Source organism: Drosophila novamexicana, unplaced genomic scaffold (genome assembly GCF_003285875.2).
Source record: "Drosophila novamexicana strain 15010-1031.04,08,12 unplaced genomic scaffold, DnovRS2.1 tig00000387-arrow-pilon, whole genome shotgun sequence".
Classification (NCBI taxonomy): Eukaryota; Metazoa; Arthropoda; class Insecta; order Diptera; family Drosophilidae; genus Drosophila; species Drosophila novamexicana.
Window position 1 is genome coordinate 3,460,401 of NW_020824800.1, and position 18,573 is coordinate 3,478,973.

The 18,573-nt window shown below is 43.4% G+C and overlaps 3 protein-coding genes across 5 annotated transcripts; all 3 read left to right on the plus strand.

Annotated features, from left to right (window-relative positions):
• Positions 1 to 108: 108 nt before the first annotated feature.
• LOC115759983 lies at positions 109 to 1,922 on the plus strand. The gene is made up of 5 exons (XM_030701137.1): positions 109 to 258; positions 381 to 722; positions 795 to 1,163; positions 1,260 to 1,516; positions 1,580 to 1,922. The coding sequence occupies exons 1-5, from the start codon at positions 109 to 111 to the stop codon at positions 1,920 to 1,922; spliced, it is 1,461 nt and encodes a 486-aa protein (XP_030556997.1).
• A 1,850-nt stretch (positions 1,923 to 3,772) lies between these two features.
• Positions 3,773 to 14,020, plus strand: LOC115759833 (ubiquitin-conjugating enzyme E2Q-like protein CG4502). 2 transcript variants are annotated; one of them, XM_030700926.1, is made up of 5 exons: positions 3,773 to 4,058; positions 12,139 to 12,703; positions 12,761 to 12,884; positions 12,954 to 13,303; positions 13,388 to 14,020. In XM_030700926.1, exons 2-5 carry the CDS (start codon positions 12,288 to 12,290, stop codon positions 13,470 to 13,472), a joined length of 975 nt encoding a protein of 324 aa, XP_030556786.1. In that variant the 5' UTR covers positions 3,773 to 4,058; positions 12,139 to 12,287; the 3' UTR covers positions 13,473 to 14,020. The 2 variants fall into 2 exon arrangements, with proteins under 2 accessions (XP_030556786.1, XP_030556787.1); XM_030700927.1 differs by lacking the exon at positions 3,773 to 4,058 and adding an exon at positions 8,700 to 8,716.
• Positions 14,021 to 14,321: 301 nt separating this feature from the next.
• Positions 14,322 to 17,671, plus strand: LOC115760122 (flocculation protein FLO11). 2 transcript variants are annotated; one of them, XM_030701320.1, is made up of 3 exons: positions 14,322 to 14,493; positions 15,087 to 16,064; positions 16,260 to 17,671. In XM_030701320.1, exons 2-3 carry the CDS (start codon positions 15,097 to 15,099, stop codon positions 16,921 to 16,923), a joined length of 1,632 nt encoding a protein of 543 aa, XP_030557180.1. In that variant the 5' UTR covers positions 14,322 to 14,493; positions 15,087 to 15,096; the 3' UTR covers positions 16,924 to 17,671. The 2 variants fall into 2 exon arrangements, with proteins under 2 accessions (XP_030557180.1, XP_030557179.1); XM_030701319.1 differs by lacking the exon at positions 14,322 to 14,493 and adding an exon at positions 14,936 to 15,021.
• The last annotated feature ends 902 nt before the right edge of the window (positions 17,672 to 18,573 follow it).

The window sequence follows — 18,573 nt, forward strand, 5'->3', positions numbered from 1 at the left end:
GGCCTGGAGGCAGCGGCAAGAGCCAGAGCCGGCACGTGCACAGCGCATCCCATAACGCTGTGGCCGTTGCCCTGGATGCCTTGGAGGTGGTCATTGTGCATACACCAAATGCCCGGCTCAGCAATGGGCCGGCCGCGGAGCACAGGCACAGTCAGGGACGCGGGCGCGCCGGCAGCTGCTGTCAGCGTCGACGCAAGCGGCACAATGCGACGCAGACGTCCGTGGAGCGCTGCTGCTGTGCCGCCGTCGGCGACGGCTGTCATTGCCATGTGACGACCACGCATCATCATCATTGCCATCACCATTGCCATCATCATCATCATCATCAACGATACGACAGCGCCAGGCGTCGCCAGCGGCAACATCGCCAACATCAGCAGCAGCAGCAGCAGCAGCATCTGGTTGAGGCGCCGCGTCACAAGTTGCATTCCAAGCGAAGTCCGCTTCCAGCCAAGCACAACAAGTCTTCCCTGGACTCTAGCGAGGATCCGCAACGGCCGCAGATGCATTCGGCGGCAATTGCCATTGAAATTGATGCGGCCACCGTAACGGAGAACAACAGCAGCACGGCCACCTCCAATTTTCCATACAAGGTGGCCAGCGAGGGCGGCGGTGCGCCCATGAATCTATTGCCGCTCTGCGAGAAGCATCGCCAGCGACGACGCGCCTCCCTCAACTCCAATACGACCATTGAAACCGATGAGCTGTCGCGCGACGAAGAGGTAGGGGATGAGGAGGATGATGATGATGATGATGACGACGACGACGATGACGATGTGCGTCTGGGTGTGCAGCCCGAGGATGAGGAGCAGCTGACGCCCTCAACGTGCGCCGTGCAGCCCAGCAGCAGCTCGAGCAGCACAGCGCGCGCCTTTGCTGGTGCTGCACCGCCGCGGAACGAGTGCGTCCGGATTAAGCGCAAGCGTTTCGTGCCCGACGCCATGCAGGATTATTGCAGCAGCTGCTCGCGCTGCTCCAGCTGCAGCTGCGACCAGGCGCGCACCAGCTCCTGTAGCAGCCTGGACGAGGATCTGGCACACGAGCTGACCGTCGCCGCCGACTGCCATCGCTGCATGGCAGCCGAGCAGCAGGCGGGCCATAGTCGACCCGGCAGCAGCCTGAAGAGTTTTTGCTCCTGCCACACGAACAGCTGCTGCTGTGCCGTCGACGACGACGACGACGATGCCGTCCACTTTGCTGGCGATGAGGAGGAGTTCGATGACGACGACGACGACGACGATGATGAGACAACGGGTCAGCGCGAATCGTTCTGCACGGCCGCGGATCACACAATTGTTAGCACGCCGACGCACAGCAGCACCTTGACGCCGCTGAGCACACAGCAGGAGCAGACAATGACCGAACAGGATCTGAATGCCATAACCGATGCGGACGCCTCATCGCTAAGCCAATCCGCCGAATACTTTTCACTCTCCTCCGCCGTGGGCGGCAGCAAAGTAGCCGAGGAGCAGGCCAGCAGCAGCTGCGGCTACAACGAGAACAATGCCAACAAACCGTGGAGCAAGCATATAAGGCTCAAGCGCAGCTCCTCGTCAATGGACTCGCATTTATGACGAAGCGTCTCGCTGGTCGCCTGGCCAGCCATCGATGTCAATGCCCTGCTGCAGCAGACCATACGCAAGACCGCCGCCGTGCTGCAGGAGGCGACGCCAGTCAAGCGTCGCATGCCGCTCACACCCCAGCTGCCACGTCCAGGCGTTCCGGCGCCGCCGGGCAGCAACGACAGCTCCTCGGCCACCCTAACGCCCAGCATCATCAGCGTCAAGCAGCCAACCGCCGTAACCACACGCAACGGCATTACCAATACATCAACGCTGCCAGCTGTGCGCACGTTGCGCGGCGGCAAATACTCGCCGGTAACGGATCCGCTGCAGCGACGCTCCCAGGAGATCATACTCTAAAGCTGGCAACTACCTCTGCTTGGCTGTGTCTGACAACAGAGTTTCTTCTTTTGTTTTCTTTTGGCATTTCATGTGCAAACAATTCGTGAGGAAATATTCTCCATTTACCCAATTATTTAGCTGTTCACATTATATGTTGTTATTCGGGGGTTCCCCAACGCAGAAGAGAGATCCAATGTACATTATTTACACGTATATTTCTTGTGAGCTGAGCCTCTAGCCAATATCTATTTGTATATGTGTGTGTAATTATTATTTTAGTTTTGAACTATGTGAATTTAACGCCTCCTCCGGAGCGAGTGCCGCCCCCCTGCCCACGCCCTAAACCATTGGCCTAGTTAGTTAGCTAAAGAGACAGACATATCCATTCATCGAAAATAATAGAACTTTATCATATGCTGCTGGCTAACGGGCTTTTAGGGGCGGGGCGGGGCGGAGCGGGGTGCACTCTTCTCTCTCTCTCTCGCTTCGTCTGTGGGGCCGGAAAAATCAGTTCGTACAATTTTCTTAGTCAATTCCTCGTAGCCAAGTAAGTTGAAGCATGCATGATTAATGTAAAAGCATAAAAGCAAATCTCGATATTCAAAAGTTAATAAACAAAAAAAGAAGAGAAATTTGATGATTTTTCTAGCAGAATTTATAAGCTAAGTCGTTAAGTATGTGTAAATTAAAATAAAACCAAAACGACAAACGAATTTATGATTTTTTCTTTTTATTTATTTAGTTTTTATTTGCAAATATGGCACACGTTTTCTTTAAAATATATGGCACCACACACACACACACACGCACACCCACTTACACCTATATATTCGCCTAGCTATATAAAGTCGAATACGTTTAAGCCAATTACTATATAGAGCGTAAGAGAAATTACTTAGTTGATTAAAACAGAAAGCTAACGCAGCCAAATATCTTCCTTGCAATATTGAGATTCCGTTGACAAATGCTACACACAATTTATTAATCAAATATCTAATTTATTTTTAAGCTAAACTCTACGTCAAGTGCTTGAAAATATTTCCAAAATATTAAAAAAAAAACTAAGAATTACTAAAAAAAAAAAAAAGAAAACCAAAAGAACTCCACGAGTAAAAATGTGTTTAAAGATTTGCCTAAGAATTTGTTGATTAGTGCGTAGCCGATGTCTTGTTTGCGTTTATATATATATATATATATATGAATATATTGATTCTAAACCATGAGTTGCCGCCTGTTACAGGTAACACACACTTTGTTGGCCACCTTAACGTTTTTCTATCAAATAACTCCAAATGTAACGAATTACTTATATAACCAATAGTCATAATCATAAATGTTCAAACTATACGATCTATGTCTAAATTGTGCGCATTTCAATGTGGAACTTGATAGAGTTCTACATATATATACACATATATTATACTCATAATATCGTATTACTAAGTATATAATACTAAAGCAATATTTGCATACAACTTGAATTAAATGAATTATTACAAATATAATTATAACAACTATACTTTCTTATTCAAATTGGTAATTCATTATTCCAGTTAAAGATTCAATAAAAATATTATGAGTAACCAAGAAAAAAGTGGCGGGTAAAATTCAAATTCAAAATAACAGCGAGCGCTTAGTATTTCTAGTATTTTGCCGTTGACAGTTGCACTGCTTGTTTGTATTAACAGCACGTCGTATTCTGTTAATAGATTGAATAAATTTACCAACACTGAACAAATAGCTTAACAGCTGTTCAACAGTGCTAATACATATATCGATACATCGATATTTTATATAATTTAACATAAGACAAAACACTGCGCCTGCTAGCGTTAACATTAATATGTCGTGTGTCGCTCGAACTCAAAACAAAAAAATTTGTTAGTGGTTTTTTTTTCGTGCGAGTTGCAGCAACGTTCTGCTAGCGGTTACGTTCGTTTAACTACTAATTATTAAAATAAAATAAAATAAACGCGACGGTAGTTATAAAGTGAAAAGCAAACAGCAATTCACCTAAAATATTGCACACAAAGGGAAGATATAACAGTCAGCAACAACAAAACTAACAACAATAGTTTAAACAAACCAAAGGTTTTATTTTTCTTGATAAGAACGCGCTGATAGAGCGGCTAAGACGTATTGAAATTGCGACTGGTAAGTGTAACACAGCGAGCCCTAAAAATAACTGTGCGAGTGTGTATGTATGTATATATGTACATATTTGTGGAGCTTGTAAGTGTGTGTGAGAGAGTGCCGTTATCTATCCCTTTGTTGGCCGCTCTGCTCTTTCGGCCCGCAACTGTAACAATTGTCAGCATCAATTGCCAATTATGAGCTTTTGACCCCCAGCCGCCAGACATGAAAACATCTTTTGCCTAGTCTATTTTGTTCTTATTCAATAAATTCAATAGAGACAACACTTGCCTCTCTACCTGCGCAATTGTTGTCATCCACAAGCAGCCTGCTCTTGAACGTGTGCGTATGCATGCATGTGTGGGTGTGTTTTCCTATTGCATTGCACTTTAGCTTTTGACATTGCTTTTTGCAACGCTTTAAAAGCTGCTGCTGCATGCTGTCCAAGGGCGTAAGCAGGGCGCCCATAGTATGTCCGTCAATTCAATGTCAGCTTTTCATTGAACTTGATACTGAAATTTGGAGTGGTTTTTGTGTGTCTGAAGGCTAAAGTCATCCATGGCCAAGGCTCAAAGCTGTAAGCCGGACAGTGCTGTTAAATATCCCACAAAAAGTTCAGCTTGAGCCAAATGAGCCAACTGCAAACCAGCTGGCAACACTTCATACACAATAACAATAAGCCGCTCAATTGTAAACAAACATTTTGTGTGATGGAAAACGACCAGTTTTTTGCGAATTTCACAAGTATAGACCTGCATTTCTGCAAATATAGAGCTGCCAGACTGCTGTTAGCGAATCTGTAAAGCTTCCATCAATTAACACTGTCAGAAATCTTAAACGGTTACAGGTTATATATATGTGTTTGTGTGTGTGTGTGTGTGTGTGTGTGTGTGTGTGTATATACGTACGAGCACCTCTAAGTGATTGCACCCTTTACGATATGTCACAATTACTCGCGGTGTGTTTACATTACGAGCATCTTGTGCAAGGTCCGGCTTGGTGTTAGTAGCCCAGCTGCGGGTTTCTTATCAGCGCACAAATATAAATAAACATATAACTGATGTTAGTAAATGTTCTCGCTTTATTATCAAGAAGCTTGTTTGTGCCCTCATTTAAAAACATATATGTAGCTAATCTCGGCTTTGTTCTGCCAAAATTAAACAACAAAGAAATTTAAAACAAAGCTGCACAATAATCTATAGTATTAGTTTAAATATATTTTTACGTATTATTCAGTTCTTGCTCTTAAAGCACCACAAGGGTTAAATATAACTACTCTCAGGCTCAGCCTTTTGTTGTTGCTGAATGATTTTTGGACAGAAAAACACACAATAAACGCACAGAAAACGCGCCTATTTTATTTACTGCTGACATCGCGACGCCCACACGCAACGTCAAGAAGCCAAAGTTCGCCCCAAATTGTGTGTTATTCATGAATGGAACCGAACGCGTTCCCGAAAAGGAATGCGGAAGTGTAAACGAGTGCGAATGAGATAGCTACAGTTGCACGCTATCTTTTCTGGCATTGCTTTCAGCCTCAGCTGCGCCGACTAACTGTTTATATTCAGTACCCAGTAAAATGGGTAGAAAGGGTATGATAAAGTCGGGCAAATGCATGCAACAGACGGCAGGATACTGCTCCGTTCCTCTATATCTATCTACTAAAACTCGATCTAAGCTTCATAGTATCTTAGATTTCTGAAGTTTTCCAAGACATATTACTAACAATTTCTAACATCCATTTCATATGCTGAGCATCACAATTAATAGAATCCGTTGAGTTAGTAGAAAATATTATTTGCGTTTAGGAATAAATAAGGCAACCCTTGCACTTGATTTAAGTCTTAAATTGTTTGATTATTGTCCTAAGAAAGAGGGTATTTTTTTGGTATTTTTTGAACACCTCCGCCTCCAAAAAGTTTATTAAAATTCTGTACATGCAGACATGCTTGAATGTAATTTTGATGAGGTCCATCTGAGGTCATCTGACAGGGATCGAAAATGGGCACAACAGTTATTCAAAAGTCAATTTAACTAAGTGTTTAGCTGAGCGAAGAAGCAGCACACACCTGTATGTGTGTGTGTATTTGCTGGGTATCTTGTGGGCCCACTCACAACTACTTTCTGTTTGATTGGGAAGCACATCATGAATAATCCCAGCGCTAAAATGAGGGTTGACTTTACGCGTCGTGCATTTAAATCGCAGTTGATCAGATGGAGCTAAGCTTTGGGGTTTGGCCTAAACATTTTACAATATCGCATAGTAGTCGATTTTACTTTCATGGCCAGCTTAAATGAATTTCTCGATTTACACAGTCGTAAATTGATTATGCATGCACATGATTGCCAGCTCCGCAGACACGCCCACGCCCTAAACCCCTCCCCCTCCCCTCACCCTTGGCAACAGCCAGCGTTTACCGTTGTGTCAGGACTATAAATAGCAAAGGCTGCGCCGATTAGATGAGGTTCAGTGCGTTGGGCAGAGAATTTATGAATATTACATGAGCATACGAATGAGTCCAGGTGATAAACAATTTCCATCAACATGAGCCATATGTCAGGCATGTGTCTTCAAGTAGCTGCAGTTGTTGTCTTTTTCACCTACCTTTTGCCCATTGACGTCAGCATATGGTTCCCGTAAACGACTGGGAAAAGCGCATTGTTTACCGTTAAGATAATGACAAGGGTTAAGGGTTAAATTTCTTGCGAAATGCCAAACTGTTAGTTGCATGGTTGCCATAAAGGAAGGTATTTCTATAATCTCCTTTATGGCAAGCATGTAACTTAAAGAATAGGTTAAGTGTAAAACCAGTGTTGAAAACTGTCACAAAATTTTACAGATTTGAAAAGCTGTTATTTTGCATGTGAACAGAAAATTCATTGTTGACTCAGACTTTTTTTCCCCCCATTGATATAGATAGCTGAAACTCGAAATTCCAGAAGTATACGATTCTTTTCTTCAAAGAAAATGCAATTTTAGTAAGGCTTAAAGCTCTTGAATTGGTTGGAGAAAGTGTTTCCTCTCGGCGATTCACACCTTCAACCGTTTGCAGCTCATCTCGGCCCTAATGGCCCTTCAGACAACACCCGACCCAGTCCGGCCGACACACGCACACACACACACACACACACACACGCACACACACACACACACACACACACACACACACACACACACACACACACACACACACACACACACACACACACACACACACACACACACACACACACACACACACACACACTTTACATCTGACACGGACCATAATCGAACCGCTAACAAACCGAGAGCAGAGCCGCCAATCTGGGGAGGGCAATGCCGCCCATTGCCGTCATCATATGACACATGCGTCAGCATGTCGGTGCTCGAGTCCAAGCTTTCTGCATGTTGTTGTTGTTGCTGGCGCTCTAGTTGAAAGCAATTTCATAAATGGCTTCCGTTTGCACAGGACACGCGCAACGCTGCCATCGAGAGATACAGCCAAAGCTTGCATCCTTTTCTCGCACCAAAAATATGAAACAAAAAGGACGCAAGCAGAAAAAAAAAACATAAAACGGCATATTGTGTTGCCTACTTTCGGGCGCTGCGGCTGCCTCTACGTGCTGAAACCGTGTTCAAATAATATAAACATAAATGAAATGCCAGCGTAGGTGGCGCCGCACACAATAGTGTGTTAAATAAACAAACACACATCAAGGTCAATGGCAAAGCAGAGCGAGAGCTTTTTGCCACTTACTTTTGCGGGCTTCTTGTCATCCCTCAGAGGGAAATTAACAAGTGATCCCATTGAGCAGCAAATATAGGCATAACTGTTTTCAACGAAAGCTCTTTAACACGAGACTCAACACTTGATTTTGATAAACACAAAATCGAATTTGATCTTTTTCGTCAAAAGTTCAAACGCAAAAAAAGCTGAAATGAAATCTCTTCGGCACTCGAAGGGAAATTTAAAAGTGATCCCTTTGAGCAGAAAATATGGTCATACTGTTTTCAACGAAAGAAACTTAACACGTAACCCAACACATGATTTTCATCAAATTTGCTAAAAAAAAAAAAAAAAAAAAACTGAACGAAAGTCAACGAACTTGCGACACCCGCTACAACAAAGCGCTTAATTTTTGGGCATCTGGCAACCAGGAAGCTAAGAATTTTGATTAATACGACGAATGCGCATGCACATTTTAAGCCGTGCTTAATTCAATTAGCTTGTATTAACCAGCGAGTATTTATAAATAAAAGAATAAAGCTGAAGCAAGTAGAACAATGGGCAAAATGCACACTCACATGCATGTGCTCAATGTGTGCGAGAGAGCGAGAGAGTGATTGATTGAGGGAGAGTGAAAAAGAGGAGGAGGCTCATGACAACGGCTCGTGGCAGCAGCAACAGCAGCAGCAACAACAACAACTACTACTGATTGCCATGACAGGCGCAAAGTGCAACGCAAAAAAATAAAATTACAAAAAAAATTTTCAGTGTCAAAGCCAAACAAAGAAACTGTTGAGCAAGCAAACAAATGCCCAGCTCGCTCTCAGTCACTCTCCCACTCTCTCCCGCTCTCTCTCTCTTCCTCTGGCACCTAGCAAATTGCAGCATACAATTGCTCTGCTGCGCTTTTAATAAGTTTTCTTTAGCTTTGCTTTTGTGCGGACCGGCAACAGTGCTGATTAATGACGTGTACGAAACTTTGCATATCATTTGAATTGCAATTAAAACTCGCCAAAAACTGCAAATAAAAATCAATATTCAGCAAAATACTTACGAGTTGTCGTACAAAGTAGTTGTTACCGCTGACATCGTTTTTGTGGGTTAAGCATTTGATTTGATTTTCTTTTTTTTTTTTGCACTTCGTGTTGCCTGCCAGGAGCTTTCATTATGACGTTGTTCCGTGTGCTTACGCTTGTGATTTGCATGCAACAACAACAACAACAACACGAACAAATTTGCATGCCAGTGCAACAACAATAAAAGCTTCAAGCAAACACAGACACATATACATATGTATATAGTATATCAAAAAAAAAAAAAACAAAATGAATAGAATGTTGTTCATTGTTGATATTCCCACGCTCACAATTGATAGTGTTGTTAGACGCCTCAAATTGATCGGTCGGAAGTGCTGAAAAACAGCCTACCGATATATATATGTATATATTAATCGATTTATAATCGCCTAATGGCGCATTATTAAAACGGGCTACGCAAATCAGATAAACTGGTTGGGTTTGACAACTCTGGCAGCCTGGTGTAATTTGCTTAAGGGCGGGCACCCTGTATGCGCTCTCAATGCCATTGCAAATTGAACAGTTCAATTAAAAGCTAATTTAACTATAGCGTTGCTTTTAACGGCAGCACTTTGTTATTATTACTGATTTTTACAGCTGCACATGTGTGTGCCTGTGTGTGTTCTAAATTTATCATTAATATGCCAGGGCTTTTAATTATATTTCTCAACGGGATAGGTCAGTGCTTGGACAGGGGAGGAGCCTTATCGATTTTCGCTCAGCTAGATAAGATTAGATACACGCCCAACATTCCGCGCCGAGCTCAAATTTCGAGTCTGCCAGTCAATTTGCCGTCCCGTATTTCAGAGTTGTCAAGTAGCGCCAATATATTTAAATTGCATTTAGTTGGTAGAACTGTAAAGAGATCCAGATACATATACTCAAAGTCAGGGCGCGCATTGTTTCTGTTGGAAATGAAACGCAGCTGGGTGCCAAGAGACAATACCAGAATGTCTGGCTAGCATTTCTCTTGGCCTCCTCAGCTCCCTTCAGTTCTGTGGAACTTGTTTCCTTGTTTGGCCTGGCGCCTTGATGCCTTTTTACCAGTTTCTCTGTAGCCTACCAGTTTATGGTTGAAAGCAAAAGTATACCATATAACTTGCATCAATCTATAAATAGTCGTTTAGCAGGAAATATTTAATCGGCAACGAATCGATATAAAACCAAACCCTAACTGAACTTCTCTCAGCCAGTGGCACGTAATGAGTTTTGTGTGCTATTAATAATAATCGACTTTCAGCTTATATGTGACGTCTGTCTGACTGGCTAATGGTATCTGTTGACCATAGCTGCGGCTTTTGCCTGTCAAGCGATACATCAATCAATCGTAATTTGCTATTCGACCTCTGGAATCGCATCACTTCAGCTGTTGATTCAATTTGCAACAAGTTGTCGACACGAAACAAAATTAGGGAAACAAATTGGAAAGATTACAACACAAAGTTAGGATACATGTTCTAACTTCTGTTAGTTTTAGATTTACACCCAAACTTGTTGCGAATTTTAACGCGACGATTAAAAGCAACTCTGATTTACTTGAATTAATCGAGTGACAACTGTACTTTTAATCGAAATGGAGGGGGAAAAACCTGAGCAGAAAAATAAAAGAAAGTGAAAAGTAAATGCCGCAACCGAAGGGACTTCAAATGAAATCTCGTAATATTAAATTATGATTTACAAATTGTCTCACACTTTTATTTAATAAGGCGTTGAGAATTTTGTAACTTATCTCCTTCCCTCCACAGCTTTCAGGCTACTTTGTGGCCTGGCCCCAAAGCCTGTTTAACCTCGCGGCGGTCCATTTTATAATAACCATAATAATCATAAATACAAAACATAATACCAAATGCCGCCCGCCCTTGGACATTGCGGCTGGCTGGGCTCCAAGCTGAGCCCTGAGCTCCACCTGCTGACCGTCTCCTTGGCAACGGCTAATTATGCGCGAGTGGAACAATTTGGACTCATGGTCAACACCTAACTGGCATCCATCTACAGCAAATCCAAGCACAGCATCCACTTTACCCATAAAAGTTAAAATCCCCCCTTGAAATGCTACGTGCAACCGCCGCACCCCGCAACCAACCCCACCGCCAGTCTGCCTGGCAACTGTTGGCTGCGTCGCAATAAGTTTTTTATACCCAGCACCCAGTCAAGTTGGGTATGAAGGGGTATATTGGTTTTATGCAAAGGCATGCTACGAGCAAAAGGACAACGAGCTCAGCCTAACTATTTCCATCTATGTGTCAATCTCTAGAACTATACGAACTTTATATGATATGTATCTTTTCGATGTCTGCTCCCATTTCCAAAATATCGCATCAAAAAAAGTTTTTAGGCGTAACTGGAAGACTCTCAGTAATAGAAACATAATTTAACACTTTGTTTAGTATAAATCGATTGGGAATATTATACTTTTCGGAAAGCTCTTCCCGTTTCAGGCAAAAACAAAACGTGTAAAGGGAAAATTGGGTAAATTTCTGAATGTTTAGATTGAAAAAACTCAAGTTATTTAAAAATCCATTTCCAAGAGTTTTAAGCCAAGAAGAAGCACATCCGTTGCTTGCTTGTGTGTGTGTATGTGTGTGTGTGATTATGTATATTTTAAGACGCTGTGTGCAGAGTATCTTCTAGTCGCGCACTCCCACCGAAAGCTCTCTTGTTGATATCGTCGTCTTCTTCGCTATTTTCCTTTCCCGTTTTTCTTTATGAGCTATTGTTGTCGCTTTTGCTTCGTTCGTACTTGGCTGCGAATATTTAACATATACACACACACACACACACACATACATATATATATATATTTTTTATCGCTTTTGTTTTTATAAGCTCGAAAATGTTGTCAAGGATGTTGTCCGGGGATGTGTTGGTATTTATAGCTGCCAGTGAAGTGTCTCCGTGCTCTCGACCAGAGCTGGCGCAACGATATAATCTTTGGATATTCATAAATAAAAAGCGTTTCAACGTTTTACTTTTTAGTCTAGATATGACACAGACTCGTTTGTTAACTGTTGAAAAAATTCAAATAAATAAGAGCCTAGCCCAACTTACAACTTGGTGAGGCTAACAGAGTATGCTCTTAGTCAAGCAGCCCGTTTATAATAATATTTGTTCATTATCGTGACCTTGCAAAAAAAAAGCGCCCTAGGTCAGGGTCATTTCTAGATGTGCCAAGACTCTAAATATATATTCATTTTTGCAGGCACAAATTTTTACAAATTTTATGAAATTTTCTCACTGGCAATCCACCTATATTCCACCTGCTTATCTCTACATTTCACTCATTTATATTTTCCATTTCACTTTATCTACTTGCAGCACGATTTGATGTTGCACAATAGACAAATTGCATAAGAAGACTGAAAAAAGTGCGCTCCCACACACACATACACACACACACACACTCACACACACACAATCACACACACATTAAACCCAGCGCTAGAAAAACAAAGAACATTGCAAAGATGTCATCACGTTCCAAAGAGAGAGTAGTCACCGCGATTCGCAAGATCTTCCACAAGTCCAGCAACAACAATAACAATAACAACAACAACAACAACCATAATAATAACCACAACAACAACAACAACAGCAGCAGCAGCAGCAACGATAAGAGCAGCGATAAGGTCGACGGCGCCGAGCACAGCACCAGCAGCAAGAATAACCTTAACAACAACAACAACAACAATGATGTCGCGGCCGCATCCACAGCCACAGGCAACGCAGCAGCAACTGGGGCAGCAAACGACATGGCAGCTGCAGCTGGAGCTGGAGGAGGCGGCACAGCTGGCCAGCCCAGTCCGAAGAATGCGATCGTGCGCGTAGCCGCCGAGCAGCCCGTCTGCGAGTCTCCGGGCAAGCGTCGCCGCCAGGATCACAAGTAAATCATGATAATTGCGAGTTGACAGATTCATGTGCTAATCCTTTGCTTAAACAGAGTGGCCCCAACAACTGGACGCTCGCTGATGATGCCACCCGATGCCAGCATACGCTCGCGTCGCCTCATGAAGGAGTATCGGGAAATGGAACGCCTGCAGACCAAGGACGATGCCGTTTTTACGGTAATGTCAATGCTCTTGCCTTTGCCCTTTGCCTTTTCCATATTCAAATGTTTGGACTTTCGATTCCAGGTGGAGCTAGTCAATGACAGCCTGTTTGAGTGGCATGTGCGCCTGCATGTCATCGATCCGGACTCACCGCTGGCCCGCGACATGGTTGAGATGAGTGTGCCGGCGATTTTATTGCATTTGAGTTTTCCCGACAACTTTCCCTTTGCGCCGCCATTTATGCGCGTTGTGGAGCCGCGCATCGAGAAGGGTTACGTGATGGAGGGCGGCGCCATTTGCATGGAGCTGCTCACACCGAGGGGCTGGGCCAGCGCCTATACCGTGGAGGCGGTAATCATGCAGTTTGCAGCCAGCGTTGTTAAGGGCCAGGGCCGCATTGCGCGCAAACCGAAAAGTACAAAGGAGTTTAGTCGGTGCGTCCTTGGTATAGAACAACTGCCTCCGTAGCAATTGATCTAATTCGGTTTATTTTTCTGGTCTCTTTTCGATTCGTACAGCCGCCAGGCAGAGGAGTCATTCCGGTCACTGGTTAAGACACACGAGAAGTATGGCTGGGTTACGCCCGCTCTCGCCGATGGCTAAAGATGCAGTCCCAGATGGACAAGCCCGCCGCTCGCCATAGCAGCTCATGCGTTTGCCAACTTAGTCAACTAAATGAATGCAACTCGATTTCCATTTAACATACACACCGCTCATTACGATACTACAAAATAGTTGTAGGATGCTTATACTGAAAATTGATTTCATTTCTTTAATTTAGTTAAGTAACATGTAAACGATTTCAATTGTCGCAAATAAATACCATCCAAGAGGTAGAAGAGGAAACTAACAAAGAAATTAGCCTAAAATGTAATTTAGCTGTAGAACACCCATGGAAATTACACAAAAACAAAATAATAATATTAATAATAATAAAAGGAAAGTATTATAACTTCATTAAGTTGGAAGAAACTATTTAAGTTCCACATTACTAATACATATATATATATTATTTACAGCATATATTAGTTAATGCAAACTAAATGAAAGCATCTCGGAATGTGTTATTATAATTAGTTGTGATTTTTATTAAGTTAAAAACCAAATTACAGATCTAGCCTACATACATATATAAGTATGAACATTTTCTTAAGTTTCGCATATAGTAAATATAAATATATTAAATGTCTCTATGTGTTTTTGCATTGCCTTTTCAATTAAATACACATACAAATTAAATGAGCAGCATGGCGTAGCGGGCCATTTCAAAATGCGCGCGAGCTTAGTGTTGCACAGCGTCAAAACGGACGGCATTGCTGGTCAAGCATATGCATGCGACTCGTCAGTCAGAGCCGATCACAATGACGCCACGCATTCCGCTAACAAGCATTTATCAGAAAAATTAGTTGCCTGCCCATTTGGCGAGTTAATTTTGGAACATATTTGTAGTTTGAATGCTGTAAATAATAGTCGCGTATACTCGAGCAGCATAATTTTATGCAATGTTAGCGCTGATTTTGCTTTAATGTCTGAACGTGCCTGGTTACCGCGTAAGTGTCGTTACCCAACACTAGGAAAAAACTGAAACTGGCTGCAGAAAATTGTAATCACAGGACATAACTTTGTAAGTAAATTAAAGCATTTAGATAAGTTATTAAGGTAGCAAATGCCAAACAAAAGCTGCCACAAACTTTTGCCCAACTAATTTGTGCAACATTTGCATGCGTTGCTTGTGAATAAGCGGTGTAAAAGCCCAGCAAAAAACTAGCCACTCGCAACGCACGCAGTTGATGCGAAAAAAGATTGACAAGCTGCGACGGTGACGCCGACGACGACGCCGACGTCGACAGCGTCGTCGTTGAGCTGCATGGACAACCGTATGAGCATTTTGAGGCAAATCCTAACTTGGATCTGCAGGCAAATTGCGCCCCACCAAGTTTGAGCTGCCCAAGTGAACCGATCGACCCAAAATTGAACCAGCACACCAGCTGAGTGCGAGCGAGCGAGCAAGAACAAAATGTGTGTGTGTAGCTGTTGTTGTTGTTGTTGTTGTTGATTTTGTGTGTTGTATAGTAACTATGTGTATGTGTGTGTGTGTTGACAGGCAATTTTGTAGCAACTGAAACCCACGAAACATAAAAATACCCACACCGTAAGCGTCAGCAGCCCGCAGCACATAGCAAAAAATAGTAAATACATAGTTTTTGTTATTTTTAGACTCGTTTCAATGGACACGAACGCTAGCAGCAACAGCAGCAGCGGCAGCGGCAGCGGCAGCAACGATGAGCAGCCCAACAAGACGCCAAACGAGGCAGAGACGGCTGCAACCTCTGTGCCTATGGATACGCTCGATCCGCCGCTCAGCGGCAGCAACAACACCAACTCCAAGACGCTCAAACGCTGCCTCAGCGTGCCCATAATACGCACGCTGCCGGGCAAGCCGACGCCGATGACGACGCGCGCCGCCGCAGCAGCTGCCGCGGCAGCCAAAGAGCAGACACCAAAGAAGAAGGAACAGCAGCCGCAGCAGCGGCCCGAGTCTATTGTCAGCAGCATCGGCTCCAATTTCAGCCTCAACACGCTGGCAGGCATCGATTGCTTTGGCAAAAATATACACATACGCTCGCAGCCCAGCTCGCGGGAAGTCTCGCCGGCGCCAGTTTTCAATCCGTTTACGCCACGTGCACGTCGCTACTCGGCCAGCTACAGTCCGGCGCTGAACGGCGCCGGAGCGGGCTTGGGTGCAGCGCTGTGTGTTACGCCGCGCGTCTCACAGCTGCGGCAGGAGGAGTGCGCCGATCTCAACAGCCGAGAGGTGAATCACGAGCGTGAGGTGCATCGCGAAATTCAAATCTCACAGAGCTGGGAGGATCTAACACTGGTGGCGGAGAACTGGTCCTGCAAATCAGACGAATTCTCCAATCCGCTGCAAGTGGTGCTGCCCAACGGCAGCAGCAACAGCACCAGCTGCTCCAGTCCCAGCCCCACAAGCAATCGCGCCGGCATGCGCCTGCCCTACTCACCCTCGCCGACACGTCGCACATTCGCCACACGGCGCTCCATGTCGCCCATCGCAATGCGACCCTCGTCTCTGGGCCCCGTCAAACGCAAATTCGAGCTGGACGACAACAATCCAGGCGTCAGCAACTGGAGCGTCTACTCGCCACCGCCGCCCAAGAAGATCTTTACAGATAGGTGAGTGCAGTAATCAACTGGTGCCATGTCAGGCAAAAGTTTTCCAAGTTTGGAAAGTCTCACTGGATGTAGAAACTCATGTATGACAATTAGGAACTGAGGGATTCACAAGATATGGTCTAAACTATATTCGATTCTCGGAAAGCCCTGCTTATGCCACATAAATGACCAACATTAAACTTTTGCCTATTGCAGCCGTGGCTCATCACCTGTATGCCAATCGCCTTCATCCGTGTGTCCCAGTCCCGACTCGGGCACCTACGACGGACGCATTACGCCCAAGCTCTTCATATCGAAACTGTGCACCAACAACAATGCCGGCGGCAATAATAACAGCAGCAGCAGTGGCTGCCCCTCGCCGGTGTCTGCTTCACCCAGCAGCATTCTACCTGGCAATGGCCTGGAGGGCATGTGCCTGACGAGCGGCAGTCAAAGTCAGAGCATCGATGAGGGCATCTCCATACCGGAAAGCGAGCCAAACACTTGTCGCAGTCGCACCTCTTCCATATTGTCGACAGCCTCGTCCAGCAGTGTGCTCGGCGGACCCCAGCTGCTGGTCAACGATATGGTTGATGATGCTACGCTAATGGATGATGCCAAGAGCGAAACGTCATCGATTGGCGGATGTTCCACAATCAGCATTGAATCCTCCTCCTGCGACAGCGGCGCCAGGGCGGCGGCCACATTTCTAAATCGCCTGGCCGTTGATGATGGCGGCTCGCCGCTGGCCCAGAAGAGTTTCTACATCAATAAGCAGGGCTTTTCCGGGGCCAAGAAGTTCATTGTTAACCACGAGAAACTGAGCACATCTCTGGACCCCAGCAAGGCCAACAAGCAGGATGTGCAGCAAAAGCTTTAAGCGATTCCCCGCATCGCATTGTACAATAGATTATAACCTGCAGCCGCGTATGCCTTCTATAATTTGTATATGCTGCTGCGCCATAGTTATATACGTAGCTCTAATAATGGCATTATTAATCAAGCGTTATTCTAACCCAACCAACACCCACCCAATGTCCCGAGCTTTACTTAGTTTGCCTTATCATTAAGTACTGTACATAATTAAGTTGTTTAACGCCAGATCTTGTATACATTGCATATCATCTGTATAACCTAGCCTCTCTTCTATACCCTGTAATTCTTTCTTTATAATTAGCAACATGTGTTTTTAATATGTTTATTGCGCGATCCGAGTTGATTTAACCGCTAACCCGATATCTTATGTATATGTCTCATTACCAATGCCGTTTCTGTAGATGACATATGATACCTATGAAATAGTAACCACTTTTTTTTATATACATATATATTAATATATATAGATTGCTATATTTAGCCCTATTTACGGTACACCTAGTTGTTAGCCCGCTTAGATAATAGTACCAATCCAATTTTGCCAAATATGTTTCTTATATGTATATGTACGTATGTATATGACACGTTTGAAATTCGATCGATTTAATACGGATATCTGCGCGTATCCGACATTATAAAATGTTTGTCTTACGATCCAGTCGAGCATCGTATGCGAATTTAAATATTTAGCTTCAAGATGTTATTTTCAAATGAACACAAAAACATAATAAACAAGTTTTTTTCAATAGATTAAACACAAGTGTTAGATCTGTTATTTACTTATATCAATTGACAAGAGGATATATTGCTTTTTATATCCCCAGCACCTGGTTATTTCCGATTTAGGTGTCTTAAAATAATCTTTTCGAATAAGTTTTAAAAAGTCGTAAGGGAAACAATATATGATGTTTGTAGAGCTCGCACGCCTATAATTCTTTAGAATCAGATTAATTGTTATGCAGAACACGCCTATTGTAGGGGCAAAATGTAATGGAACCTATTTTTATACGCTTGTTAGGGCTATTATAATTTTATATTGAAATGTGTAACGCATAGAAGACTTTTCCGAGCCCATTGAGTAAAAATAATCTAAAATACCCATGCCCTGTTTATTTCTATATCTATTAAAGCTAGTTCCTCAAGACTATGCTTAAGTCAGTCTTTATGTTGCAGGCATTATCAGACCACTATATCATATAGTTGCCATAGGAACAATCGGTCGAAAAGTAGGATCTTGAATGGAAAATGTTAACGATGATCTTTACCAAATTTCCTTGACCAAATTCGGCATTTATAAGTTTCTGCAAAATCTTATCAGCATTAGAACACTTTATCATATTGTTATATAGGAGCGATCGGTCGAAAAATAGGATATCGTATCAATCAATCAATCCCAGCTTAGCTGTTCTAATATACAAGGGTATTTAATCTTCGGCGCGCTGTGCAGCACTTGATAGTTGCGCTCACAAACATAGAATATATATATGTATGTATATACATATATATCGGTTATAGGTTAATTATTCCCCGTAATACTAAACCATCCCATTACAGGTGAATGTTTATTTTTAGTAATATAAAACTGTGATTTAATTACAGCACCGAGCTATAGACATACATATGTATGTGTGCGTGTGTATGCATATGTACGTCC

Coding starts and splice junctions, on each gene's coding strand:
- LOC115759983 (XM_030701137.1), top strand. CDS start 109: ATGCCCGGCTCAGCAATGGGCCGGCCGCGGAGCACAGGCACAGTCAGG. Junction 723..794: donor AGCTGTCGCGCGACGAAGAG/GTAGGGGATGAG, acceptor CTGGGTGTGCAG/CCCGAGGATGAGGAGCAGCT. Junction 1,517..1,579: donor GAGAACAATGCCAACAAACC/GTGGAGCAAGCA, acceptor TTTATGACGAAG/CGTCTCGCTGGTCGCCTGGC.
- LOC115759833 (XM_030700926.1), top strand. CDS start 12,288: ATGTCATCACGTTCCAAAGAGAGAGTAGTCACCGCGATTCGCAAGATC. Junction 12,704..12,760: donor CGTCGCCGCCAGGATCACAA/GTAAATCATGAT, acceptor TTGCTTAAACAG/AGTGGCCCCAACAACTGGAC. Junction 13,304..13,387: donor AGTACAAAGGAGTTTAGTCG/GTGCGTCCTTGG, acceptor CGATTCGTACAG/CCGCCAGGCAGAGGAGTCAT.
- LOC115760122 (XM_030701320.1), top strand. CDS start 15,097: ATGGACACGAACGCTAGCAGCAACAGCAGCAGCGGCAGCGGCAGCGGC. Junction 16,065..16,259: donor AAGAAGATCTTTACAGATAG/GTGAGTGCAGTA, acceptor TGCCTATTGCAG/CCGTGGCTCATCACCTGTAT.